Here is a 26,574-nt window from a genome sequence, read left to right on the forward strand (position 1 = left end):
ACAATGTGGCCAAAGATCTGGGCTCACAGGGTAGCACTGTGAGTCCTCTCCCCTCTCCAGCCCCCACTGCTTGCAGATGGGGAAACTGAGGCCCAGGGAGGAAAAGCACTCAGCCACTTTATTCCTATGCTCTACCCTCTGAGCTAATGAGCTCCAGAAGTGCAGGCTTTCAAGACAGTGGCAAAAAGCCGTCTCTTCTTAGGCGGGAATTGCCTTTGCCTGCCCATGGCACTGACCACCCCAACCCTTCTAGGAATTTTCCAGAGTAACTCTGGGAGCTGGGAGGTGGGCAGTGAGATGGGACAGACTCAGCACCCACCTCATTTTGCCTGCTTGCTCCCTGCTTCAGAGAAAGACCACCTTCCCTCCACAGGGCTGGTCAGGCCCTCGCTTCACCAGGATGCACGTTGACCTTGGCTGCAGTCTGTGAAGGTGACTGCCACTCCTCCGTGCTCAGTGTGGTACTGCATGGATGCCTCGAGGCGCCTAAAAAGCCCTGCTTTTCTAATCAGTGGAGAACCAGCTTTGTCTGCCAGGAACTGAAGCAAGACAGCTGATGAGAAAAAAAAAAAAAAAAAAAGTAACAGCTCCAAGAGGAGGGAGCGGAAAGGAAATAGCAAAGCTGGAAAATGGCTTTAAAACCTGGGGGCAAGGCTGATCCTGGCAGCATCTGGCCAGCTGCCTGGGGGCCCTCCTGCCTGCCCACCAGGTCGTGTGACAAATGCCCTCTGACAGCCGTGGAACCACAGCTGTCACCGGAAGGCTCCGAGTGTGCGGGCTGGCAGCCAGAGGCCCACGGCTGCAGGGGCGCCTCTCCGGGCTGGTAACCTCATTATCTCTGCTGTCGGAGCAGGAGCCCCAGGGAGCACAGCTGCGCTCGGCCGCCTTGGAGGAGCTGTCTGCTCGGGAAGCTGTGCAGAGGGAGGCCTCTCCTGCCAAAGGAGGCTTCACGGGGCAGCGGGCCTGGAGATTCGCTTTCACATCACTCCAGTAAAGCCCTCCTTGTTCCAAAGCCATGCCTGGGCCCTGCCAGCGTTCACAGGCACAGATGGTGCCTTTCTTCTAGCAGTCTCCTCCTGCTCCCCAGCAGCCCCAAAGCAGGGTTTGATGCAAATAGTGGGAAGAAAAAGAAAAGGAAACAAGAAAAGAAATCATAGTCTGCCCAGAATTTGTCCAAGGATGTCCAAGGAAGCCTTCCTTGGAGGCCTCAGAGCTGTGCCATTTCCACTCACATCTCTGTCACCCAGGAAACTGCCTGGTCCCTTCCCCCAGTCAGGACCAGGTCTCCTTTTCCACATGGAAAAGGGGTGGGGTGAGGGGCTGCAGGTCTGAGATCAGGACCTGCTGGAGCCCTGTGGACCCTCACTGTTGAGGACAGCCCAGCATATGTGATGGCGAGGACAGGGGCAGCCAGTGGGGAATGATGAAGTTACCCCAAAGAGCGTGTCTGCCCCAGCCACAAACATCCTCTGTCTGCCCTGAGACCCAAGGTGGGAGAGGACAGAAGGTGCGCAACGATGCTGGAGGCAGTGGGCTGGCTGTCGTGTGCTCTGCTCGGCTTGCAATTGACGTTCGACCTTGAACAATGTGCCAGCGTTCTTCTCTGCTCTGGACACCCTCATCTGTCAAGTGGAGAGAACATCTGCCCTCGGCCAGCCTGGCTGGGGAGAGCAAGCTCCGTGGAGAACAACGTCTTGTCAGTGGGAGATTGTGGGTTGCTGTTATAGCTGTAACCCAGCGCGGGCTGTATGTCACTGGCTGAGAGACAGCTTTGAAAACGGACTGCTGTCATTTTCTGCCACTCTGGACTGGCCAGGGAGGCAGCACATCTGGTAGGGGGTGGGGGCTTGTGGAGGACCCTTATTATTATGAAAATCGAGCCATTTGCTGGCTTGGTTTGGGTCCAGCTTAATTTCTCTCAGCCCTGAGCCTGTGAGCCCTGAGCTGGTGCCTGATGGTTTTGGATTGGGACTAAGGCAAGAAAACACCAGGATTTATAAAAATGCCATTCCCCCAAAGGGCCCAATCTATGCTGGACAGAGCCCTGATTCTTTGCATCTGCAGTGGGCACTAGTGTGGTGCTGTGTGTGGGTGCCGAGAGACAGAAGGAGAGAGAGGTGATGCGTGGAGAGACCATCTGTCTGGGCACAGGCCCAGCTCAACAACCCCAGGCCCTTTCTCCCTCCTCCTCCCAGATAGCTCCTGCTGTCTGCCTGGGGAAGGAACAATAGAATAATCTGGAGACTCTCCTACCCTTTCTAGATCCTCTTGAGGTCTCTGCCTCCAGTGCCTGAGCAGATGTCCAAAGCCGGGCCAGCTCCCCAGCCCCCATCCAGAGCCATACAGGGCCATTTCCCAGCCCCAGGCCGCAGGCCCCAGGCCCCCAGGCTGGGTTCCCTGTGCATGGGTGCAAGAGGAGGAAGGCTGCCCATGCAGGGCTTTTTCTGGCAGAGCCAGTGCTTGACACTGCTAAAGCCCTCCTAATCCGCGTTATTTTCTTCTAATCCCTCCCCCACCACCCTGGCCTGTGTGCACCCCCACCACCCTGCAGGACCATTGGTCCCAAGCCGGAGCCTGTGCTGAGCCCCAGGCATGAGGAAGCCACGCATCTGCTGCAGCGTGCCCGCATGAAGGCCAGGACCCGGCCCCTCCGTGCCAGCCATGACATCGTGCCCACCATTACCCAGGGCAGCCGGTGAGTGGGACCTGGGCCAGGCTAGCCTGGGAGGGCCATAGCAAGGAAGAGTCAGCAGTGGGAAGAAGTGGGATCTAGCCAAATGCTGCTGCTCACTCCTGTGTGTGTGTGTGTGTGTGTGTGTATGTGTGTTGTTTTCCATATAAGGCTCTTGCTTTGATCATTTAGTCAGTCAACACACTTTTCCTGAGGGCCTACAGTCAGGCACTGAGATACAAAGATGAGTGAAACATGATCTGGATCCCTGGGGGGATGGAGGTCACAGTCTCCAGGGAGAGAGGCGAACAGATATGCAATTATGTGGACTGTGGTGTAAGAGAGGAAAAGTGTGTGTGCTGAACTGGAAACTGTTAACTCCACCTGGAAAGGACAGGTGAGGCTCTTGAGAGAAAGTGACTTCTCAGCTGAGGCTTGACGGAAGTATAGCTATGCACTGGGTAGATCTGAGAGGCAAGGGTAAGCATCCTGGGCATGGAAACTGAGCAGAAGTGCTGTGCTCAGGAGTCCAGCCAGGCTAGAGGGTAAGGATGTGCAGGCTGTGGCGTGAAGGCTGGAGGGCTCAGTTGGGCCAGGCCATGGAGGCCTCCAGGCCTGCAGAACAGTTGGACAACTGGATGTCTGCTGCAATATCTGGGAGCCACTGCAGGACTCTGGGCAGGGGGGGCAGCATGATCACACTTCAGTGATGCCTTTCTAGCTGCTGAGATGTGTTGAATCTGGGAGACTGGTGTGCTGAGGAGGATGCTGCCATGGCCCTGCTGAGTGGTACAGAGGGAAGAGTCTGGAGACCTCACACGGACCCCAAGAACCAGAAGCAAGCAGGCTTAGTGAGGCGACAGAGGAGCGCAACACCTACAGCCAGACCACGCGGGCTTGACTTTTGGTTCTGGCACTTAGCTGGGTGCCTCTGCGGAAGTCTGTGTGCCTCAGTTACCTCACCCACAAAATGGGAACTGTAGTGGTGCCTGTCTTACAGGGTTGCTGTGGGGCTATGTGAGCTAATACGTGTAAAGTTTAGAATAGCGCCCGCCACGCAGTGAGTGCTGCAGGACTGTGAGCTCTAACGACTCCTCATTTAGTTGCAGGGGTGTGGGAGGTGTGAGAAGGGAGGCATCTGGAATGAGCCCAGGGTTCTGCCTCGGTGTCTGTGTGTTTGGTGGGACCTCAGCCAAGGGGCGAGGCCTCAGTGCAGGGTCAGGCATTGGAGGGGTAGGTGCTCCCAGAACATCCACTGGAAATGCCCACCAGGCAGTTGGATACAGGATCTTTAGAGGAGGAGAGATCAGAACTGAAGATTTGGGTGTCATCCCTGATTTCATAATGCTACAGCCATGGTAAGGTAGGAAAAAAACAAGGTCAAGGACATTCAGACCAGCACATCACACACATGACTGCCCCCTGAGCAACACACTGCATCCCCATCTTCCTGCCTGTTCCGCCTATGGTGCACCTTGAAGAGTCACTTACACGTGGACTTCACCACCACACAGAGCTGTCTTCCGGTCATGCACCTGGGCCTGAGATGAGGCTGCCAGGTATGCCAGGTCTCACCAGGCCCAAGCAGGACCACTTCTGCAGCTAGCAAAGCCTGTGGCTTCACTGGCATGGTGGACATGCTGCATCAGCCTGTTTGAATCACCATGTGGCACTGGAGGGAGCAGGGGTTCTTAGGGAGCAGGGATCTTGGTGGAACTGGACCACATGCTCTTTGATGGAGGGTGCTGAACTGCTCATCAAAGGCTAAGGACCTTCATGGAACCACTGAGATGACTCCTTCATGAGCAGAGGTCATTGTGACCCTTAGGAGAGGGGGTCAGAAGACCCTAAATCCTGGCAAGGGGTGCCAAACAGACTACCCTTGTATTTCCACATTTTGGGCCTTGCCTCTCTCTCTAGATGGAGGGCACTGGATAGGAATGGGCATGGTTGGCCGGACACAGTGGCTAACGCCTGTAATCCCACCACTTTGGGAGGCTGAGGCGGGCGGATAATGAGGTCAGGAGATCGAGATCATCCTGGCTAACATGGTGAAACCCCGTCTCTACTAAAGATACAAAAAATTAGCTGGGTGTGGTGGCAGGCGCCTGTAGTCCCAGCTACTTGGGAGGCTGAGGGAGGAGAATCACTTGAACCCAGGAGGCGGAGGTTGCAGTGAGCCGAGATCACACCACTGCACTCTAGCCCGGGCTACAGAGCAAGACTCCATCTCAAAAAAAAAAAAGGAATGGGCATGACTTCTTCAGGGCATCCTAACTATTCTTCTTCACATATATAAATATATGGTGAGAAATCTTAGACTTCCAAGCAACTCTCCTATTCTACTTTGCAGAGGCATTTAGGTTAGGTCGGATAGCCTCAAAATAGTCAAGACTATCTGCAAAACAGATTGCATTGCGTAAAGGTCCTCTTGCACACTTCTTCCTCAGATCACTCTAGCAGCTCACAACAACCCCAGTCGCTAACTTTAAAGTAGGCTCCCTTTTGCGGGCTGTCTCCAGGCCATAGAAATGCTATAGAATTGCAAGGTGACCCACTTTAGCAGCTGCTGTGTCCAGAAAAGAATTACTATGACTTGGCAGCGCTGGCGAATCCTCAGAGGGTATAGCTGAAAAATCAACGCCAGATGGCTTGCTGCAGATGCTTCTAAAGGTTATGCTCCATCAAATCACCCTGGAGGGCCATGCTGAGTTAACATGGCAATGGCACACAGGCCCCAGGCCTCAGTTAGATGCAGGAGGCCCCATCCCCAGCCCAGATGCATCACTTTTAAAGAGCGGCTTGGTGAAAGGTGATGGAAGAGGAGGGGCAGGCAGAGCAGTCTCAGAGGGCATTCTTTATCCTAGGTCTGGCTAGAGGCAGCTAGGGCAAGCCTGAACAGACAGGGACTCCAGAAGGTGAAGAGGTAGCAGCAGCTGCATTTTTCTGGAAACAAATTAATACAGAAATGGAGCACCTCCTGGAAGCACAAGATTTTGTTGTTTTGGGGTTAGACATGCCTAGATTGGTGTTTCCGATGGCAGGAGGACAGGACATGTCAGCAAGAGGCAGGGCTGGGAGGGTGACACTGTAAGTGGTACTGTCCCGGGTCAGAGAGAGTGGCTGTGTTGAGACTGCAGAGCTTGCGTACGTCACATTGATCATGTGGTTAGGGGAGCAATGCTATGGAAAGTGGGACTCTGGAAAGGGGTCCCTGTGAAGCCATATGTCTCCAGGACTGCGGCGGGATCCTCCCCTAGAGGAGTGACTACTGGAGCCTCTGTGGAGCGTCACCTTGAGAACTTGGCAGGCGTGGGATTTGCTCAATGCTTAGCTGCCTCATTCGTCCTGCACTTGTCTCCAAAATCCTCATCCTGCCTTTATGCACTGTTGCTGACACTGCTAGTGGGGGTTTCTGGGTTTGAATAATTGGGTTGAAAGCACCTTATGTGATTAAGCGCTCCTCAATTTCTCTTTTTAGAACAAAAATGTCTGCCTCTGCAGTGAATTCCAGGATTGCGCAATTCACCATCCTGTGTGTGAAAGTTAAGACCACTGATGTGGCTCATGGGACCTGGGCTCCCTTGTTAGATTAGGACCGCACCGCCTTTAAAGCTAGGCTCTTTTCCTCCCTAGAAATTACAGCCCACACCCTGCCAGCAGACAGGGCACTAGCTTTGGGGGCCTGTGGAGGGGTCATTGTGTGAAGCTGTGTGCAGAATCTCCCCGTGGGCCTTTGCCTGCGTTGGGTCGGCTGGGCTGGGAGGGCGTCCTTTCTGTGCAGTGGGCTAGGCTGTTTCTCTGGATGGAGTCTTCCTTTTGGGGGCTATGGGGAGGGAAGCATGCTTCTGAAGAGCTCACCATGAGCTCCACATGAACAGGGACCCCACAGCTGACCTAGATACAAGTAAGTACAGGTAGGACCCAGAATCCTCGTGTTGGTTCTCTGGGGCTCAGAGTCCCAGCACTTTACAATCCCCAACAGAAAATCGTCACCACCACAGTTATTAATATCAGAGGGGCCTCCCCATGACCATATTGAAATGAGTAGTGAGATCCTGCACCGTCTTCAGCAGCGGGGTGTCCTATTCAGTAGCCTACATCTCTCGGCTACAAATCCCTCTCTGAAAGGAGGGCTGCAATATGACTTTCGGGGGCCCTAGGCACTTTTGCCTTCATGGGCCTCTTGCTCCATAAAAAAAAATTAAAAAATACATATTTCATGACCATGCTGGTTGAGACATAAATATGTCATTCTACATTAAAATGTTTTATTTGACCCAAAAGTTTATTTTCTTCTGATTTTAAAAGAAATTACAACATTTTCCTGGGCCCCTGTCCATATTGTGTGTCCTCGGCATAGTGGCTGTTGTACCTGATGAATGAGTAGCCCTGGCTGAACGTAAGTTCCAGAAAACAGGCTGACCGACACCTCTTCAGTGTTCCCCAGAGCAGCCTTTTTAAGCACAAGATCTGCTGAAATCTCAAAGCAGGCAGATCTACTTGCTTAAGAGGAGTTTGTGTGTGTGTGTGTGTGTGTGTTTTTGTTTTGTTTTTGTTTGTTTTTTTCGAGACAGGGTCTTGCTCTGTTGCCCAGTATGGAGTGTAGCAGCACAATCTTGGCTCACTGCAACCTCTGCCTCCTGGGTTCAAGCAATTCTCATGCCTCAGCCTCCCAAGTAGCTGGGACTATAGGCACGCATCACCACTCCCGGCTAATTTTTTCTATTTTTAGTAGAGACAGGGTTTCATCGTGTTGTCCAGACTGGTCTTCAATTCCTGAGCTCAGGCAATCCGACCACCTTGGCCTTCAAAGTGCTAGGATCACAGGCATGAGCCAGCGGCGTTCTTTTTTTAAAAAAAATTTCATTCTGGAGCAGTGCTTATGGGGGGAAATGACTGGAGGCAGGGGTAGGAGCAGATGTGGAGCCCCCATTGTCCATTGCCTTTTGCATTGCAGTGAGCACTCAGCATCTAATAAATAGAAGTCAAATGCCAGTAGGCTAAGAAGAAAGATCCAGGAAATGAGGCAGGAGGGTTGCATGAGGTCAGGGAAGGAGACCTGGAGGCCCTGAAGGCCCGGGAGTGTAAGAGGAAGCAGGAAGGAATGTGGGGGGCCTGCATTTTCCCTCCAAAGTGTATGCACTTGACCCTGTGCCCTCTTCTGGGTTGGTGTGATAAAGGCTGTGCTCCAGTTGGACCTACAGACAGGAGGCAGTGGAGAGGCTGGATAAGAGGCCACTACAGGGGTCCAGTGTGAGTGATAAAGAAGTGAAAAATGAAAGAAACAAGAAATGGAATCCCAACACTTAGCAGTGGATTGGTGGGGAGGCCACTGCCAGGAAAAGGAAGGGAGAACTATGGTCCTTACTTGGGTGCCTTCTGATAGAAAATGGCCTGTGGGCCTGGGTCTATTTGCACAGTGGCCTGAAACTCGGGTTACCTGGCTCCAGGTGGCCCTGGTGTGAGATGTGTACAGGTGTCTTCCGGAACTGAGCAGGACTTGACTGTTTGCCACAGTGTCTCCCAGAGCCAAAGTGGATGACAGATGGGCAAACTCCCCAGCACAGCAGTGCCATCCCCAGCAAAAGCAGGACTAGAATGTGTGTGAGGGCTGGGGAGGGGCAGTGCCTGGAGTGGGGGTTGAAACAGTCGAGACTCAGAGGCCAAGGAGAAACATCACTGTTGCCTTATCTGAATTTTGCATAAGCAAGGTGATGTGGAACCCTACGTGGAAACTTCAGGAGCAATTGCTTAGAAACCCTGACTTTAAAGCTGGTCGCGGTGGCTCATGCCTGTAATCCCAGCACTTTGGGAGGTTGAGGTGGGCGGATCACCTGAGGTCGGGAGTTCAAGACCAGCCTGACCAACATGGAGAAACCCCGTCTCTACTAAAAATACAAAATTAGTTGGGCGTGGTGGCACATGCCTATAATCCCAGCTACTCAGGAGGCTGAGGCAGGAGAATCGCTTGAACCTGGGAGGCTGAGATCACACCATTGCACTCCAGCCTGGGCAACAAGAGCGAAACTCCGTCTCAAAAAAAAAAAAAGAAAAGAAAAGAAAAAGAAACCCTGACTTTAGGCTGGGCACAGTGGTGCACACCTGTAATACCAGAACTTTGGGAGGCCGAGGCGGGAGGATCACTTGCACCCAGGAGTTTGAGACCAGCCTGGCCAACATAGTGAGACCTCATCTGTACAAAAAATAACCAAAATAAGCCAGATATGGTGAAGCACACCTGTGGTCCCAGCTACTTGGGAAGCTGAGGTGGGAGGATCACTTGAGCCCCAGAGATTGAGGCTGTAGTGAGCCGAGATCATGTCACTGCACTCCAGCCTGGGCATCATAGAGAGATCCTGCCACTAAAAAAAAAAAAAAGAAAAAGAAAAAGAATCTCTGACTTCAATTCTCACACAGCCTCTCTTTTAAGTGGAGACTGTCTTAAAATATCCTGTTCCCGTGACAGCATTATAGCAAATACGTATTTCCACAATCACTACCAAAAATACATGGTGGTCAGGCTCACTTCCTCTCCCTAACAGACACACACACAGACGCTGACCCACCCCCACCCCCGCAACACACACGTGAGGAGTTCAGCATCTTCCCATTCAATAGTGTTTCATCTTAACTCAGGCTGAGCCATGCAAGAGAGGGAAAGCCACAAGCAGGGAAGGTGGCCTTGGTTTTGTTTAGCGCTGTCTCAGGATCAGAATGGGCTTGCAAGCTACTCTGGTTTGCCGAGACACCCCAGAAATCCTCTCTGGAGTAACCTTGTGGGTTGCGGTTGCCACAGAGCACGGTGGGAGACTATAGCCCAGGGTGGAGAGGGTAGGGCCGATGCGTGTCCATACCTCCCCACGTTTCTGCCCTTGACCTCTCCCCTCCTGTCTCTTCATCAGAGATGGCCACAGAAGCCCAGCCCGGGACCCCAGGACGACCCTTGCCTGCAGAGACAGCCTCCAGAACGGGCACACGAGCGATTCCTCCAGCGGAGAGTCCAGCGGCGGGCAGAGGCCAAGGCGGGGCCCCTCGCCGTCGCACGTGCGCTTTGAGGATGAGTCCGCCCGCGAAGCCCAGTTCCGTCACCTGGAGCGGCTGCAGCAGCGCCAGCGTCAGGTGCTGAGCACCATGCTGCAGGCCGCGGACCAGGGCCCCCTGCGCTCCAAGCCCGACCTCGCCGACTACATCAACGGGGCCCCCCGGCTCCGGGACGCGGGGCAGGGGACATTCCACCGGCTTGTGGGCGGCCTGGACCACAGGGGACACCCGGCGCCGCCGGCACCGGGCAGCGAGAGGAGGTGCCAGGCCTGCGGCAGCTGCATTGACGACCCGCGCCCCGCCCAGGGGAAGGCGCCTCCCGACCCCAGGACCCTCCAGGAGCTCCAGGCTGCCTGTGGGATGGAGAGGGTGCTGGGTGGCCTGAGCTCCCCACTCCGGCTCCTTCCTGCAGAGCCCCGGCTCCACATGGAATGGATCCGGGAAACACACATCGGAGACACCGTGTGCCCTGCGGAGGTGGACTCTGCCCCGGACAGCACAGACAACTCCGACAGCTGCAGGACCGACAGTGAGGAGGCGGGGACCTCTCAGGCTGGCTGGGTGTGTGGGCGGACCCGAGGCAGCAGCCCGCGACTGCGACTGCGGGGCTCCAGGCCTCGAGGCCACAGGTGGTCCAAGAAGGCTGAGGCGGAGCTCCCTTGGGGCCTTCAGGCCCAGCAACACCTGCCTAGGGCTGATGATGTGGAGGGGGAAAATGAGGTGAAGGAGGGCAGAGGACACACGCCTGGGGGAACTCTATTTTTGAGAGAAGATGCCGTCCCTAAGCCTCCTGACCTGGAGTTGAAGCAGGTGTCCCTGGGACCCCAGTGGCAGCCTGGACCAGGGCTGGGAAGTCACCAGGCTCACCCTTTGGATTCCCGGACTCCATGCAGGACAGCCTATGCCACCACCTCCCCCATGACGCCTGAATCATCAGGGCCAGGAGGCCAGGCCCAGGTTATAGAAAGCCACGAGTCCCTGGAAATTGTCTCTCCTTCCTCCCTGCAACAGAGCCATGCAGAGCCTTCTGCCCCACACCAAGCCTGGCAGCCAGCAGCTTCCTTTTGTCCTGAAGGCTGGGCACCAACCCCTCCCCCTTCGAGGAAAACCACCTCGCTGGTGTCTCACAGGAAGGCAGCCCTGGCTGGACTGCTCAGGCCGGGTGACCACAGAGAGCCTGTGGGTATCCCCCGGCCTCCTTCAAGAAGCGCGGTTCTCAGGACCTGTGAGCTGCCCCCATCACAGACCCAGCCCAGCCGCCCTCAGGTCAGGCACCCACTGCTGGCCCTGTCCACCAACAACTGCAACAACATCGCACCTCAGGGGCTGCAGGAGCCCTACGGGGGAGCCGTCCACGAGGGTAGGGTGGAGAGGGGCCCCTGCAGCCAGGAACTGGAGCCGCTCCTGGAGAACAGCAGACACGGTAAGGGGCTGCCGCTGGTTCCTGCCCAGCCCAGGCCTGGTGTGGTTCTACAGCAGAGGCCCAGACCCGACCCATGACACCCAGGCCTTCAGAGTCATTCCCTTTTATCTCAATAGTCAGATGGCAGCGTCACACACCACCTCGGCCGCTCCTTGGAGCTGCTCTGAGGTGTCACGGGTGCTGGTAGAGGCTGGATGCAGGATTGACCGCCAGCCTGGAGGCAGACTAAGCAACTCCCTCCCCGGGGGAGGCAGAACCATGGGGAAGATGGTGGAGACGTCCTCTTCCTGTTGGGAACCCTGAGGTTCCAGGCTCCAAGCTCCATGGCTGCTGGAGGCCTGGACTTTAAGGGGTTTACTCCCAACAGTGCAGGAAGAGGCAACAGCTCCAGGATTTACTATTTGTTTAGAACAGTAGATGTCCACTAATCACATGGCTGAGGCCCTGCCCCTTCAGCATCATTATTTTATTTCATTCACTCATTCATTCCTTCAGCATTGGCTGAGCACCTGTTATGTGACAGGCACTATACTAGGCACTGTGGGGAATGCACATGTGAATACTTGAGCAGGAATCTTGCCCTTGAGGCATTCTGTGGCCAGGTAGACACACTGTCCAGAGGACCCTGTGACCAAGGGAACAGGGCTCCTAGGCGGTGCGCTTGCTGGTACCAGACCCTCCCTGGCCTCTGGGCCTGTTGGTGGACCAGTAGGTTTCAGCAGGCAAGGCTGCTGAAGGGTGTGGGTCTCACCACTTTGCCTTTGGAAGGGGTCCTCATATTGTGGGAGAATCCTGGGGGTTGGCAGGCTCAGGCCCTGATCCCTAGTGTTGTGATCCCAGGTGACCAACTCTGCCGCCCACTTTTAGGCAGAGATAACAGGCTCACTCCACACATTTTTGCTCTAATGTGATCACAGCTCTGACAGTCTTGGGGCTGGGATGGCTCAAGAGGGACCCAGGGCTTGGCAACAGAGTGGAGGGAGAGAGGGCAGAGAGATGACAGACCTTATTGAGGATGGGGATGCAAAGTCCCCTCCACTGCACAGGGACACACAGACTTGGTCCCTCTCCCTCCCTTGCTTACACAAAACTTGAGGCACCCGCCTCCCCCGGGGTCCCTCCCACCCTGTGCTGAGTGGCGATTTCCTTCTCTAGTGGGCTCTAGGCAGGCTGTGGGCTTGCCCCTAACCGCTTCCTGCAGGGCTTCCCTTCTGAGACCTGCTGACCTCTCTGGGCAGCCTGAGCCTTTACCTTGGAGCTTGAAGCAGAGCGAGTGAGGCCCTGGGCGAGTCCCTCAATCCCTTAGCCTGCCAGCATCCTCCTTCATAAAGTGAGGAAGATGATGGCACCATCTCCTAGGACCCTGTGAACTCATCTCTGGAGAGGATTCCACTTGTTGCCTAGCACATAATAGGTCTCCAGAAATGATGGCTATTTTAAAGCTCTTAGAAATCACAACTGACAAGATTGTGGGTTTTGTCCCAAGAATACAAAATTTTCCCCTGCTCCCACTGTGTCCCTTGATATAGAAGGGACATGGCTTATCACAGTCAACCTTTTCATTTAACAAACAGTGATCATCTACTGTGGACCAGACGCTGTGCTGGGTGATGAGGTTACAGCAGTCAACAAGACTCAGTCCCTGTCCTCAAATAGTTTCCAGCCTAGAGGACACTCATGAGGGGTCCTCAGCCCTGGTCATCTAAGAGGCCACCCCACCTTCCCTTGCTGCTTCCCAGGTCTCTCCACTGCTCTCCTTGAGCTCCGCCTCTCCAGCTTCTTCTCACCCTCCCCCTGTTGTTGGGAATGTCCCTTTCCCCCACAGGACCTGTGGGATGAGCCGGTCTGACTCAGGTGGGATGCTGTGCTTGTTTCAGGAGGACCCCAGGGCTTTCCCGGCTCAGCAGATGTTGCCACCATCAACTCCACAAGCATCACCCTCTCCCTGTCCTCAGAGGAGCCAGAGTCCAGCCAGGAGTCAGAGGGAAGCCTGCAGAGGACAGGGCCAGGACCTGGAGGACATGTGCTGTCAAGGTGAGTGACAGGAGAGAGAGCCAGACTGCAGACGGAGATGGGAATGGGGGCTCTGGGAGGGGACAGAGACCCCCTGGAGTGGTGGCATGACCCACCTCCCTGCTCCTAGTCCTCAGAGGATCCCTAGACTGTGAACAAGCCTGGCAGCCCTCCCACTCCTCTCCCAGTGTCATTTAGTCTGATGTACCCAATCATTCATTCATGGAGCATCCATTGAACGGCCTCTAGCTGCAGACGCTGTGCCAGTTCCTGGGGCAAAGCTAGCAGAGCCCTAACCCTGGGGAGGGGCCCAGGATGGGGTTACCTTTCTGAGAGGCTTGCTCCTGCTCTGTGCTTGGATGCTTGAAAGTAACCAGATGCAATCACATTTCCCTTCTCTCCTTCAGCTCAGGCGGAGCAGGGGGAGGCGGGGGGAAGTGGGGGAAGGGTGGGGGCCGAGTCCTGGCCCTCGGGACCTCCTTGCCTCGCCTCAAAGCCTTGGTGAGCCCGGAGCTCTGGCCAGGGCCTTCTCTTCCCTGTGACACACTATGCCTGGTGGCTGCAGGCAGCTCTAGGCCTGAAGAGGCACCAGAACCAGCTCTCCATCTCTAGCGCCATCTGCTCTCCAGAACTGCAGAGCTGCATGCCCAGTTTCTCCTGGACATCTCCGTTGGGGGTCTGATGTGCCCCTCAAACAAAAAGCTCAACAACTGCTTCCCCCATGTCCCCTTCCCGGCAAACACATCACTGTCTGTCTGCACAGCACACAAGCCCGAATCCAGGAGTCCTGGGCTGCTTCCTCTTCCTTCTCTCCCACTGTAACCCTCTGCGAGTCCTTGCCAGCTCCGGAACCTCCTGCCTCCCACCACTTCTCCTGGCCTGAACTCATGGCTTCTTTGCTATACAACTCTAGTCGCCCCTACCTGCTCTCTGCCTTCACTCTTGCCCGTACATTTCCTTCCCCACACAATAGTCAAGGGTCGCTTTTTAAAACTTGGATTAAATGGTGTCATTCTCCTACTGAAAACCCTGCCTGCAATGGTTTTTCCCTGCACTTGGAGTAGACTTCACACCCCGGCTGTGGCTGGTCCTGCTTTGTGGAATCCGCCTTGCCTGCCTGTCTGACCTCATCTTGTCCTGCCTCTTCCCCCTTTCTCATCACCTACACCCAAGCCTCATGGCCTGGCCCCTTTCTGTTCTTAAACACGCAGAGCTCTTCCTGCCCCAGGGCTGTGGCACCAGCTGTTCCCCGCACCTGGACTACTCAACTCCAGGCGCGGCAGCCCTGGATCCTTCTTCAGCTCTCAGTTTAAAGCTCCTCTTCTCAGAGAGACCTTCCCCGCCACTCCATTTTAAAGAAGCGCCTGGTCACCCTCTGCTTCACCCACATGGGATGGGTCTCCTTGGTTTTCCTGGTCTGTTGTTCATAAGCTCCTGAGAGTAGGCACCTTGTTTGTCTTGCATGCACACACCCCAGGACCTAGAAGAGGCTGGTACATAGCAGGTCGTTAAGAAGTATTGAATGAATGGGCCAGGCAGTGGCTCATGCCTGTAATCCCAGCACATTGGGAGGATGAGGCAGGTGGATCACTTGAGGTCAGGAGTTCGAGACCAGCCTGGCCAACATGGTGAAGCCCTGTCTCTACTAAAAATACAAAAAGTAGCCGGGCATGGTGGTGTGAGCCTGCAATCCCACCTACTCGGGAGGCTGAGGTGGGAGAATAGCTTGAACCTGGGAGGCAGAGGTTGCAGTGAGCCAAGATCGTGCCATTGCACTCCAGTCTGGGCAGCAGAGTGAGACTCTGTCTCAAAAAAGAAAAAAAATATATACTGAATGAATGATTGGGTGGGCCCTGAGCTGAGTGTTATGGCGGGGGGCTTGCCTGAGCTATTCTCCCCAAAAGCAACCCAAGCAGAGTATCTGGCAGTCTTTCTTTTCTTTCTTTTTTCTTTCTTTCTTTTCTTTCTTTTCCTTTACTCTCTCTCTCCTTCCTTCCTTCCTTCCTTCTTTCCTTCTTTCTTCTCTTTTTTCTTTCTTTTTTTTTGGGGGTTCTCACTATGTTGCCCAGGTTGAGTGCAGCAGCGTGATCACAGCTCACTGCAGCCTCGACCTCTAGGCTCAAGTGATCCTCCCGCCTCCATCTCCCGAGTAGCTGGGACCACAGACAGGAGCCACCACGCCCGGCTTCCACTTGGCCTTTCTTTCTACAGCCTGGTTGTCAGTTCCTGGCCCCAAATGTGTCAGAGGCATTGGTGCTGGCCCATCTGCGGCCCTCGAGATGGCCCCAGGGTACAGTCTGCCCTGGCCACCCTCCCGGCCCTCCCCCGCCCCCTCACCTCCACCCTTGTGTTTCAGAGCATCAGCAGGGGCTGGCACAGGACCCGGCTCCCCCTCGGCTGCCCCTTTGGACCAGAACAAGAAAAGGAGCAGCAGCATAGCCTCCACCTTGGGGCTGAAAAAGCTCTTGTCAGCCCTGGGCCAGAGTTCCCGGCCCAAGCTGGGCAAGTCCCGCAGCTACAGTGTGGAGCAGTTGCAGCCCGCCCCGCCTGGCCTGACGTCACACTCCAGGGCCCCATCGTTACAATCCCTGCACCCGGTGAGTCCAGGGGCCCCAGCCCAGGGAGTGAAGCCAGCAGCGGTGCAGCCACCATCAGAATGAAAGGTGAAAGGAGGGAGGATGTGCTGAGGATGCCTCCCAAGGAGCCCACAGTAGGGAGATGGAAGCTGCTGGCATCCCCTCGGTTGACCCACGAGACTTGGGTTCCCCTAGACAAAGGGTGGGTCAGCAGCTCCTCACACTGCTGCTCCCTGCCAGCTGCCCAGGCCTGGGGTCACTCTAAGACTACTCCCTCTTCCTCAGCTTTGTCACCTCAGCCAAGTCTCGGAGAGTTGACAGCCTGATGGTTCTGGAACCTTCTCCATGGCCATAGTGACTCTGAGCCCAGGCATAGATCACTTCCCACATGGATTCCCTCAGCAGCCCCTTGACTGGCCTCCCTGCCATGGTCCTGCATGTGGCTTCCAGAGTGGTCCTTCTGATATGCAAATCTGACCACATCACCCCCTTGCCGAACATCTGTCATTGGTCCCTTATCGCCTTCAAGATAAAGTTCAGACCAATTGGCATGGCCAGGGAGTTTGTCGGATCTGTCTGCTTTCATCCCTCCTCATTCTTCTTTTAACACGCTTGACCCCGGTTGCAGCTGACCCCCTTGCAGTTCTGTCGGCAGATCACACACAGTCTGACTTTGAACCTTCAGCTGGGCTCTTTCTCCCGCCTTCCCCACCTGCGAACGCCCGCTCATCCATCTACTGCAGGCACATGCCCCTCAGGGAGCCGCTCCAATCCTGCCTCAGGCCAAAGTGGGCCTCCGCCCCCTGCTCTCATTTCTCCTGTGCCTCCCTCCTTTGTGGAACTCGCAGCATCACGTTTAGTTGGGTTTTGTCTCTCAACACTCACTGGAGTGTGAGTTAGTTGAGGGAACACCGCTTAATCTTCGTATTCCGGTACTTACTAGGGAAGCTAGTACTGTACGCACAATACATACCGAGTAGTGAGTGGGTGGGAAGTGCAGGGCAGCTCGCTCAGGCTCTCCCTCCCCAACCCTCCATGCTCTGCAACCAGGAGCAGCATCCCTTGGACACCCCTTCTGTTCCAGGGAGTTCCAGGTGGTCTGTTTCTCCTAATTCCCTCCCTGCTCTCCTAGGCAGAGTGAAGCAGGTGAGAGCGATTTGCGTCGCTGGTGCCTTTCATTTCCCAGGCTGCAGGCGAGAAGAGGATGCGGACTGAATGAAGGTCCCATTGACTGTCTTCCACCAAAGACTGTCCAAGGCGCGTGGCCAGTGCTCAACAAATATTTGCTGGTTGAGTGAATGGAAGGCAAAGAAACCGTGGCAGAGATTGAAGCTGGGGAGAATCAGCAGTGGTGACTTGTGCTCCAGAAACTCACTGTTCTTATGAAGTTAGATTTATCCAAAGCGTGTCTGAGCCGTGGCACCCAGATTTATTGTCATCAGGACTTCCATCTCTGTAAGCCCTCCAAGGCAAACACCACCCCCGTCGGTGTCATGGAGAGGTTCATAGGCAATCTGAGCTGAATGGACAGAGATAGGAAGTTGACTGGGCAAGAAAAGGAGGCAGAGCAGGGAGGATGAGCAGTAGAGATAAATTTTCAAGACCTGAAAAAAGACAGAAATTTTCAAGAAAATAAAAAAGAAGATAAAGGAAGAATCTGTCTCCCCCGCAGTATTTGTGACATTCCTCAGGGTAAAATACTTGCTGTTGGTGTGTGGTGCTGCCAAGAGTGTGTTTGCTGGGAGGTTTAGTTTTTTGGGTTTTTTTTTTTTTAAGATGGAGTCTCACTCTGTCACCCAGGCTGGAGTGCAGTGGCGCAATGTCTGCTCACTGCAACCTCGACCTCCCAGGTTCAAGCAATTTTCCTGCCTCAGCCTCCTGAGTAGTTGAGAATACAGGCATAGGCCACCACACCCGGCTAATTTTTGTGTTTTTAGTAGAGATGAGGTTTCACCATGTTGGCCAGGCTGGTCTCAAACTCCTGACCTCATGTAATCCACCTGCCTTGGCCTCCCAAAGTGCTGGGATTACAGGCATGAGCCACTGCACCCGGCCGTATATATACCACAATTTCTTTATCCACTTGTTGGTTGATTGGCACTTAGGTTGGTTCCATATCTTTGCAATTGCAAATTGTGCTGTTATATACATGTGCACACCATGTACACAGCAGCACAATTTGCAATTGCAAATATATGGAACCAAACTTCTTCTTATAATGACTTCTTTCCTTTGGTAGATACCCAGTAGTGGGATTGTAGGATTGAATGGTAGTAGATCCTTTCTTTTTTTTTTTTTTTTTTTTTTCTGAGACAGGGTCTCATTCTGTCACTCAGGTTGGAGCACAATGGCACGATTTCAGCTCACTGCAACCTTCGGCTCCAGGTTCAAGTGATTCTCCTGCTTCAGCCTCCCGAGTAGCTGGGATTACAGGCACCCACCACCATGCCCGGCTAATTTTTGTAATTTTATTAGAGACGGTTTCACCATGTTGGCCAGGCTGGTCTTGAACTCCTGACCTCAGGTGATCCGCCCGCCTCAGCCTACTAAAATGCTGGGATTACAGGCGTGAGCCACTGCACCCGGCACACACCATCTCCTTTTAATTTGCACTGAAACCTTTTAACTTACCTATGTTCAGCCCTGCCCCCATCATTTTGTGAACTCCTTGAATGATTTCTTGTCTTTTTATCCACAATTTTGAAGGTACAATATTCAATTTAAATTTCTGAACGAAAGCAATCATAAAAGACATACTAAAGAATCACAAAATAATATTTTGAATTTTAACTCTAAAGTGGTATTTATTACTCTATAATAAACTTACTCTCATTTCTTCCTTAATGAGTACATTAGATTTCCTTAATCAATGAGGTAATTAGTATAGCACTAAAGTTGTTATTTCAGCTAAAAAGCAAAACAAAAACTCCCTTGACTCCTCAGATGGCCTATGTAGACCCATCTCCTTGAGTAAGTCATGGTGGTTCCTGTTGAATTCTTGGAAGCAATGATAAAAGCTTGTGCTGTCACTTTCTTACAGGGCCCTCAGGTTCATGGTGGGGCCAAGTCCTCTGTCAGCACCTCCCAGGTGGCTTTTCTCACCTGCAATATTGTCCCTTTCTCATCAGGTGTCACCCTCTCACCAGCGTCGGAAAGCTGCCTCTTTTCAGAACCTCCATTCTCTGCTGAGCAGCAAGGGGGACCGGTCCAGCCTCTACCTGGTAGCAGGGCCAGGGGAACACAGTGCAGCTGGCAGGTATGAGGGGCACATGTGGTTTGGAGGATAAACTCAGAGAGTGACCAGTGGAGCCAAAAGCTTAACTCCTTCCTGCCTCAGCATCATGGCTCTGAGCAGGGTCTGTTGAAGGGAAAGCAACAGGACATCTGATGTGTGGACACGAGGCTGCCACAGGAGTCTCAGCACCTCAGTGCCCTGCACGGACCCTCGGTGCATTGGGCTCTGAGAAGGCCTGGGGTTGCTGGAGGGGGTAGAGTTGGCCGGTTTGATTCCACTGTCCCTCTGCTGTCCAATGACATCTTGAAATCAGAAAGTTTAGAGTTTTTTTAGCCCAGCTAAAGATCCGAATAAACACATAGAGACAGAGGCCTCCAAAGAGGCCCGTGACCCATGACCTGCTTGGAAAATCCCACCCTGTCCGATGAGGCCCTGTAGGCTGGCTGCTCTTTCCTGGGGAACGGATGTACTTCAGGGTGTATGTTAGCTCCTGGAAATGTGACATAAAGTTATACCTTTTGTCAGATTCTTACAAAGGTCTCTCTACCCCCCAAAATGTGAAACCACTGCTTTGGGAGGGTGGAGTTTCTAGTTCCACAGCAGGCTCTGGGGGGCCTTGCACAGCGGCGGAAACCCGCCAGTTTGGGCCCTAGCAGGCTCTTTTTGCTGGGTGAAGTCAGCAGAACCCCAGCCTCCAATGCCAGACTCTTAAGTCTGTGAGGCATCAGTCATCTGTAAGCCAGGGAAGAGCTGTGCCCAGTGCCCGATGCTTTTTGCCCTCACTGTGTCTCTGGTTTCCTCGCAGGCCGGCCAAGGCTTCACCACGGCGTGCCCTCAGTGTGGAGGACGTGGGTGCTCCCAGCCTGGCTCGCACCGTGGGCCGCCTGGTGGAGGTGTTCCCGGATGGCACGAGCCAGCTGCAGCTGCAGCGCTCCCCGGGGGGCACTTTCGGCTTCTGCGTGGCCTCTGGGAATGGGCGCCCAGACTCAGGTATGCCCTCTCCTCTTCCTCAGCCCCATGGCTGGGGCGGCCTTAGCAAACCATGGCAGGGCCTTCTGGCTGTGGTCAGAGGCTTTTCTGGTCTTTGGCTGAGCCGTGGAGCTCTGGGAATTCAGAAAGCCTCTGACTACAGGATTAGGCTTCTCCCCTCAGGGGCTCTTTCGGAATTGTCCAGGGCTCTCTAGGAGTCTGCACCTGCAGAGCCTTTGCCCTGGGCAACTGCAGCTGAGAGGGCATTGGTGGGGAGTGTGCGGGAGGGGGTAGAGTTGGCAGGTTTGACTCCACTGTCCCCCTGCTGTCTGATGACATCTTGAAATTAGAACCTTAGGCCGGGCACGGTGGCTCATGCCTGTAATCCCAGCAATTTGGGAGGCCGAGGTGCCTGGATCACCTGAGGTCAGGAGTTCGAGACCAGTCTGGCCAACATGGTGAAACCCATGTGTACTAAAAATACAAAATTAGCTGGGCGTGGTGGTGCATGCCTGTAATCCCAGCTACTTGGGAGGCTGAGGCAGGAGAATAGCTTGAACCCGGAAGGTGGAGGTTGCAGTGAGCCGAGATTGCGCCATTGCACTCCAGCCTGGGCAACAAGAACAAAACTTCATCTCAAAGGAAAAAAAAAAAAAGAAAGAAAGAAATTAGAATTTTGAAGGCCATCTTTGCAGAGGAGAGCCAGAGGGAAACTGTCTGTGCCTGCTGGTTCTCAGCAGTCCCTTTGATGTGGCTGTGTTGAAACGGTTCCTTTCCTCTGGCTGTGGAGTATGTCTGGACACGTGGAGCGTGCCTGTCTGTCTCTGCATCCCGTCCCTCCCTCAGGCCTGTGCCCGATGATTATGTTCAGATGAATCCTGGCTGCAGGCCTCTGACTGGGGTGTGCTCTGGGTCTCAGTTTAACCCAGGCAAGGGCAGGGAGGAGTCCTGGACAGCATTCTGCACTCTGGCCAGTTCTCAGTTCCACCCCATCCATGAGTCTTTCAGGGCAACGTGACTTGCCAAAGCCCACACCCAAGGTCTGTGGTCCAGAATGCATCTCAAGGGCCCATAAGACATTCCCCAGAGGATCAGGGAAGGAAGACACATATGTGAGGGTGTGGAAGGAGGGGCGGGGAAGGAAGGAGAGAGAAAGGGAGAGACAGATACAGAAAGATGAGCACAGAAGCCTGCTGCGGCCGGGCTCTGCCGATGGGGGGTTGAGTCCTGTGCTTTGATCTCCTAGCTCAATGCTGTTTAGCCTGGAAAAAAGTCTGTCTGCTGCCACATTTGCAGACCACAGCATGAGTTCTCATGTCTGTTCCATCATTGTTTCAGCAAATATATACTAAGCACCTACTATGTGTTATAGATACAGGGGATACAGCAGTAAATGCAACAGACCAAATCCCTATCCTCATGAATATACTACCCAGTGAGCAGTTAGATTGTATCTATAAAATGTGTACTCTTGTTATGTATAATGTGCTACATGTATCAGATGGTGAAAAGAAAGTTCTGAGAAACATACAGATAAAGCAGGTGTGGCAGTTGCTGGTATAGACAGGAGTGTGGGGAGTCTTTTCTGAGAAGATGACACTTGAGCAGGGCCCTGGATGGGGCAAGGGAGGGGCCCCATGGGTGTCTGGGGAAGAGCATTCCAGCAGACTGAACAGCAAGTGCAGGGCCCTGGTGGAGGGGTGAGCCTGGCCTGTGAGAACTGTGAGGAGGTCAGGCTGGACACTGCAGAGCAGGCAAGGTGCTGGGAGGAGCAGAGTTTGGAAAGATGGGGTTGTGCCACTGTAAGGGGCTTTGGCTTTCATGCCGAATGAGATGGGAGCCACTAGAGGGCTCAGAGCGAGCACTGAGACTCTCTAATGTCTATGAGAATAGACCCCAGTGGGACACAGGTGGAGCCAGGGGGCCCCGTGTTGAAGCTATTTCAGCAGTCCAGGACAGAGACAGTGGTGCCTGGACTGGGAATGGCTGTGGAGATGGGGAGAGGGGAGAGGGGTTGGATTCTGGTTGATCTGACTATTTGCTGATGAGCTGGACATGTGTGTAAGAGGAAGAGAGGACAGGTCTCTGCCTACTCTGGACCTCAGGAGGATAAAAAGTCCTTCCTCACAGGCCTTCCTGTAGCCTCGTTTCCCGTTAGGTGAGCAGGACAGTCCCTCCAGACAGGTGGTGTGAAGGCAGAGGCAGACAACACAGCATGTTTGTGCTCCGGCACCTCTGCTGGCTACGTGACCTAGAGCAGGCGACATCCCCGCTGAGCCTCAGTTCCCTAATCTGTGAAATAAGCATGACAAAACCTACCTAGAAGAGTCATAAGGAGCATTTGGTAAGGCACACAGGAAAGGGCCTAGCATTTTTCTTCCCTCCCCTTCAGAAAGAGAAAGTCTGGTGAAGAGAACCCCAGACAGGGACCAGCGTGATCCACATTCACCTGTCGATGTGAGTGCACACACAACAGGTCATTGTACTCTGCCGCCCACCCTCCCCCAGAGTCCCTTTTGGCTCCCTTGTAGGCAGTGGGAGCCCCTCCCCGTCACCCGTCAGGGAGCTCTGATGGGCAGGGGTCTCTAGTGACCCAGGGTCCCCAGCACCCTCACCTGAGTTGGTACCAGCTCCCCATTGTGCCCAGGCACTCCCTGGTCCTGCTGCCGTTGTGGGCGCTGGATGGCACACAGGAGTCCCCACGCATATGAAGCCTGGCGAGTGCTGGGGCCTCCGTGCCCCAGGCCATCCTCCAACAGCAGAGGGTCACTTCTTCCAGGCTCCAAGGGGCTGTGAGGAGGGCTTGTGCCCCGCACTGAACCGGCAGGATGCTGATATTAACTTGCTGGCTTTCACATCCGACTCTATATGAGCCTGTGAGAACAGCAGGCTTTGCCTTCTGCTTCTAATTGGATACAACATAGAGATCACACATCCTCAACAAAGGCCATTTCCAGCAGACAATAAATGCCTATGACAGCAGGCTGTCATATTTGTGTCATTAATTTCAGTTGCGAAACCTACCTGAGTCTCCCCAAAATGGCAGGAGTGACATCAGTGTCTGGCCTAGCTCTGGCTGCATTCTTTCAGGGTTTATCATTAGTCCCCACCTGCAACTCCCACAGCACATCAGACACTTCTCTGGGTTTGCCCCAGGGGCCCCTTCTCACCTGCCCCCTCCCCGTGCCACCAACCCGTAGACAGGGAGGGCAAGCAGTGAAAGGTCCAGCTAGAGGAGGTAAAAGACAGGGCTGAGGGAAAACGCCTTGTAGTCAGGATGGCAGACAGACAGCCCCGCAGAAAAGGCTCAGCTTGGCCAAGAAGCAACAAAAGGGATTCTACACCTCAAACCAGGGAGGGGGAATGTGTACAAAGATTGGATTTGCTAAATTCAGAGCCACAGACTTTCAGGTACCTCAGTGAAGATCAGTGCCCTTTCAAACCCACATTTCAGAGGCAGGCTTTAAAATGCCTGACTTCTGTCAGGGCCAGAGGCTGGGCTGCCCAAAGCTCCTATGGGGCTGGGGGACCCGAGAGAGGACTTCCCACTAGTCCAAGATGTGGTGACTAGTTTCAAGCCAGAGATTGAGGAGCAGACCTGATGCCCTTTCGGGCCCCTGCTAAGAACCTGATTCGAGGAAAAGGAAGTGGAGACAGTAACGCGTGGGCAGTGGCCTCATGTTTGAAATGCAGAGCCAGCCGAGCTGGGCTGGGAACAGCGAGGGTGCCAAAGGCTGCGCTGAGCGGCCTGAATTCCGCCAGTGCTGATGCCCACACCAGGGGTGTGCCCTGCAGTCCTCCAGCAAACTCGGCTTGTGTCTCAGCCCCTGTGTCCACCCAGCACGGAGCATGGGCATCAGGGGGTCCAGCCTGCCCTGGGAGAGCCAGCACCTCACTTACTCCCGCAGGTGGGAGCAGCTGGAGGGGAATTTGAAAGGTTTCCAGCTGCGGTTGAGGCCTGGAGGGGGGAGGGTGGCGGGGGCAGGGGGCCTCCTCAGCTGGACGCTTCCCAGCCCAGCCAGCCCAAGCCCCACAGGGCCTGCCCCACTGACGGGGGTGCTCCCTGAGAGCCGAAGCCTGGGAAAGAAGCAGAGAAGCTGGTTCCCGCAGGCTGGCTTTTGGCACCTTCTAGACCCAGGCAGGGCCTCTTTGGGGTGGGGAGGAGGGGGCATGTGCAGAAGAGGAGAGGGAGCCACCGGAGCTTTGAAATATGTGGCTAGAATTTTTATTTTTCCTGGGTTTTTTTGCTCAGATGCTTCCCCATCCCAATTGAGGAACTGTATCTGAGTAAGACTGAGGCCAGGGTCAGTCTTTGGCAACAGAGTGCAGCAAACCAGGCTTGGATGTGGCTCAGCCACTTTTGCTCTTCTGATGATACCTTCCCACCACCCCGGCCTTTACGCTGGGCCTGGGCGACCTGAGGCAGTAACTGGATCATAGTGCCAGGCACTGAGTAGGTATGGTTCCTAATTTTTAAAAACCATTGTCCTCCCAATTCTACAAGAAAAGCTCATCTCAGAAAAAGATGAGCTCACTCACAGTCAGGTATAAATAAATGAAAAGAGTTTAACGCATCGTTTGCACTAGGAGCATTTCCACTTTAAAAGCAGAGACAGTGGAATGGAGTTAGACCATGGAGGAAGGTGCACTGTATCTATGTCTAAAGCCAGTTGTGGTTGTGAGGTGGAATAATGAGGGGTGTGTGTATGTGTGCATGCACACAGAGAAGTGCCTGGTATGAGCACCTCCTCCCTGTGCCACACAAACAGCACCTCACCAACATGGTCAGCATTCCAGAGATGCACTTCTTCGATTTGGGTGTCATTGTGAAATTCTCCTGTTTTCCTCTGCAGGGATCTACGTGCAGGAGATGGCTGACGTGAGCACGGCCAAGCTGTACTCAGGGCTGCTGGGGGTGGGCGACGAGATCCTTGAGGTGAACGGGGCCAAGGTGGCAGGGCTGGGCTTGGCTCACATTAAAGAGCTCCTGGCCCACTCAGAGAGCTTGTCAATCCGTGTCCTGAGGCAGAGATCTGTCCCACGGTGACTCAGAAGTGCCGCTGCCCTGTCACCGCCTCGGAAGCCCTGAAGCACTCGGGGTGGTTGGCAGGAACGTGCTGCACAGAGCTGCTTTGTGGCGGAAACAGATCCTGGCAGCATCTAACCCCTTGGGCTGTGGCAGGGCTTCTGTGGTGGGCTGCCTTTGGGAGACGCAAGGAGCCTGTTTGCATATTTTGTTTAAGGCCATTTATCCAGAACTAGAAAAAGAAAAAAATGGGTCTCCTTCCATGTCTGAGGGGGTGTCAACATCTACTTGTACCTTTGTTGGCAGTGGGAGGAGGGAGATTCAGTGGATCCTTTGGTTGATGCCTGAGAGCCGGCCTCACCTCCTGGTCCCACCCCTGGTCAAAGGCTACCCCAGCCTCCAACACTGTGGAACCAAAGAAAGCACATGTCCATATTGGCCTTGACCCTTCCCTATTTCAGCCACGTTCCTCCCTACTCCATTCACTGCCCTTGCCCTTTATCCAAAAATGGGCAAAGTGTCCTGGAGTACCAGCCTTACAGCCATTGACCATATATGCCAAACCAAAACCGGAACGTGTGGTCTGGCAGGAGTTTTATGCCCCTTCAGGGTGTGGGAATTCTGGGAGATGTTATCTGGTAGCCAGAATATTAAAAATTTCTAGGAAATTTTTTTTATACATAAAGTTGAAAACAACAACAACAACAACAAAGACCGAGCTCAGGACGTGCTACTGTGGTGGCCAGGATCCAGCTAGTGGGACCAGCCAGACCAGCCCACGCCACCCAGGCTGCTGCCTCTGCCCAGGTGGAGGCAAGAGTTGCTGCAACCTGGCCTGTGGCAGCCTCCATCTTAGTTCTTCTGTCCAGCTTGGAGACAGGGCTACAGCAGGTGCCTGGCCGTCACACAGCTGCATGCTTTCTGCCCAGACCTCCTGGCGGTGCTGTCGGTGGGCAGGTGGGTGGGTGGGCAGCAGGGAAGCTGCAGAGAGCAGGGCTGGGCCATCTGCCTGGGCCTCAGTGCTGCCTGGAGGGCTGGGACTCTTTGGGAGTGGATGGCCATGTGTCAGTCTTAACTTATTAAAAGGCAAAGCTGAAGCTTCTCTCACTCTGAGTTGCTAAATTCTGGGCTGGACACTCGACCCTCACTAGCCATGGGCAGGACCAGGGAGTGGGGGAACGCACGGGTACTGGTGGTGGGCATGCTGGAGGAAAGTCTGGGGAGGCCCCGGGTTAGGGTGACAGCCAGGGTAGATGCAGAAGCCTCCAGAGCATCCTGTGGTGAAAGAAAAGCCCTGGACAAGGTTTATGACCAGGAGAGAAGAAGCCAAGGGGCTTTAGCTGGGTACAACTGAGGAGTGGAATAGGAAGTTCAGGGCTATTTTAGAACTGGCCAGGGTGCCAGCTGTGGTTAAAAAAAAAAAAATCCTGGAACCAAGAAACCCAACCTTCAGCAGAATCGGGTTTAAAAGAGTGTCAGGGCAGCTTTCATTGGGCAAAGACACTGAAGCAGGCCTGTGGCCCAGAGAGAGAAGGTCGTGAGGGTGGGGAGGCAGTCCTGTGCAGTGTTGGGAGTGTGTTCCCCCGCCCAGGGCCTTTGCAGCAGGAGCCAGGTAGA

The 26,574-nt window shown here is 54.2% G+C and overlaps 1 protein-coding gene across 3 annotated transcripts in view; it reads left to right on the forward strand.

The window, feature by feature from the left end:
• Window positions 1–26,064, forward strand: part of KIAA1614 (KIAA1614 ortholog) — a 39,228-nt gene extending 13,164 nt beyond the window's left edge. The window contains exons 4-11 of one of the 3 annotated variants that reach the window (XR_010117451.1): window positions 2,552–2,695; window positions 9,577–11,138; window positions 13,016–13,172; window positions 15,508–15,748; window positions 18,856–18,983; window positions 19,768–19,952; window positions 24,184–24,388; window positions 24,785–24,852. Coding sequence is in view for 2 of the 3 variants with exons in the window: in XM_055254538.2 (XP_055110513.2) it covers window positions 2,552–2,695; window positions 9,577–11,138; window positions 13,016–13,172; window positions 15,508–15,748; window positions 18,856–18,983; window positions 19,768–19,952; window positions 24,785–24,978 (2,611 nt within the window). In the remaining variant the exon portion in view is untranslated. Of the gene's footprint in view, window positions 1–2,551; window positions 2,696–9,576; window positions 11,139–13,015; window positions 13,173–15,507; window positions 15,749–18,855; window positions 18,984–19,767; window positions 19,953–24,183; window positions 24,625–24,784 lie in introns of those variants that run through there. The other 2 variants (XM_055254538.2, XM_063625146.1) reach the window with 2 other exon arrangements.
• The last annotated feature ends 510 nt before the right edge of the window (window positions 26,065–26,574 follow it).

This window comes from Symphalangus syndactylus, chromosome 12 (genome assembly GCF_028878055.3).
Source record: "Symphalangus syndactylus isolate Jambi chromosome 12, NHGRI_mSymSyn1-v2.1_pri, whole genome shotgun sequence".
In the NCBI taxonomy this organism is placed as follows: domain Eukaryota; kingdom Metazoa; phylum Chordata; class Mammalia; order Primates; family Hylobatidae; genus Symphalangus; species Symphalangus syndactylus.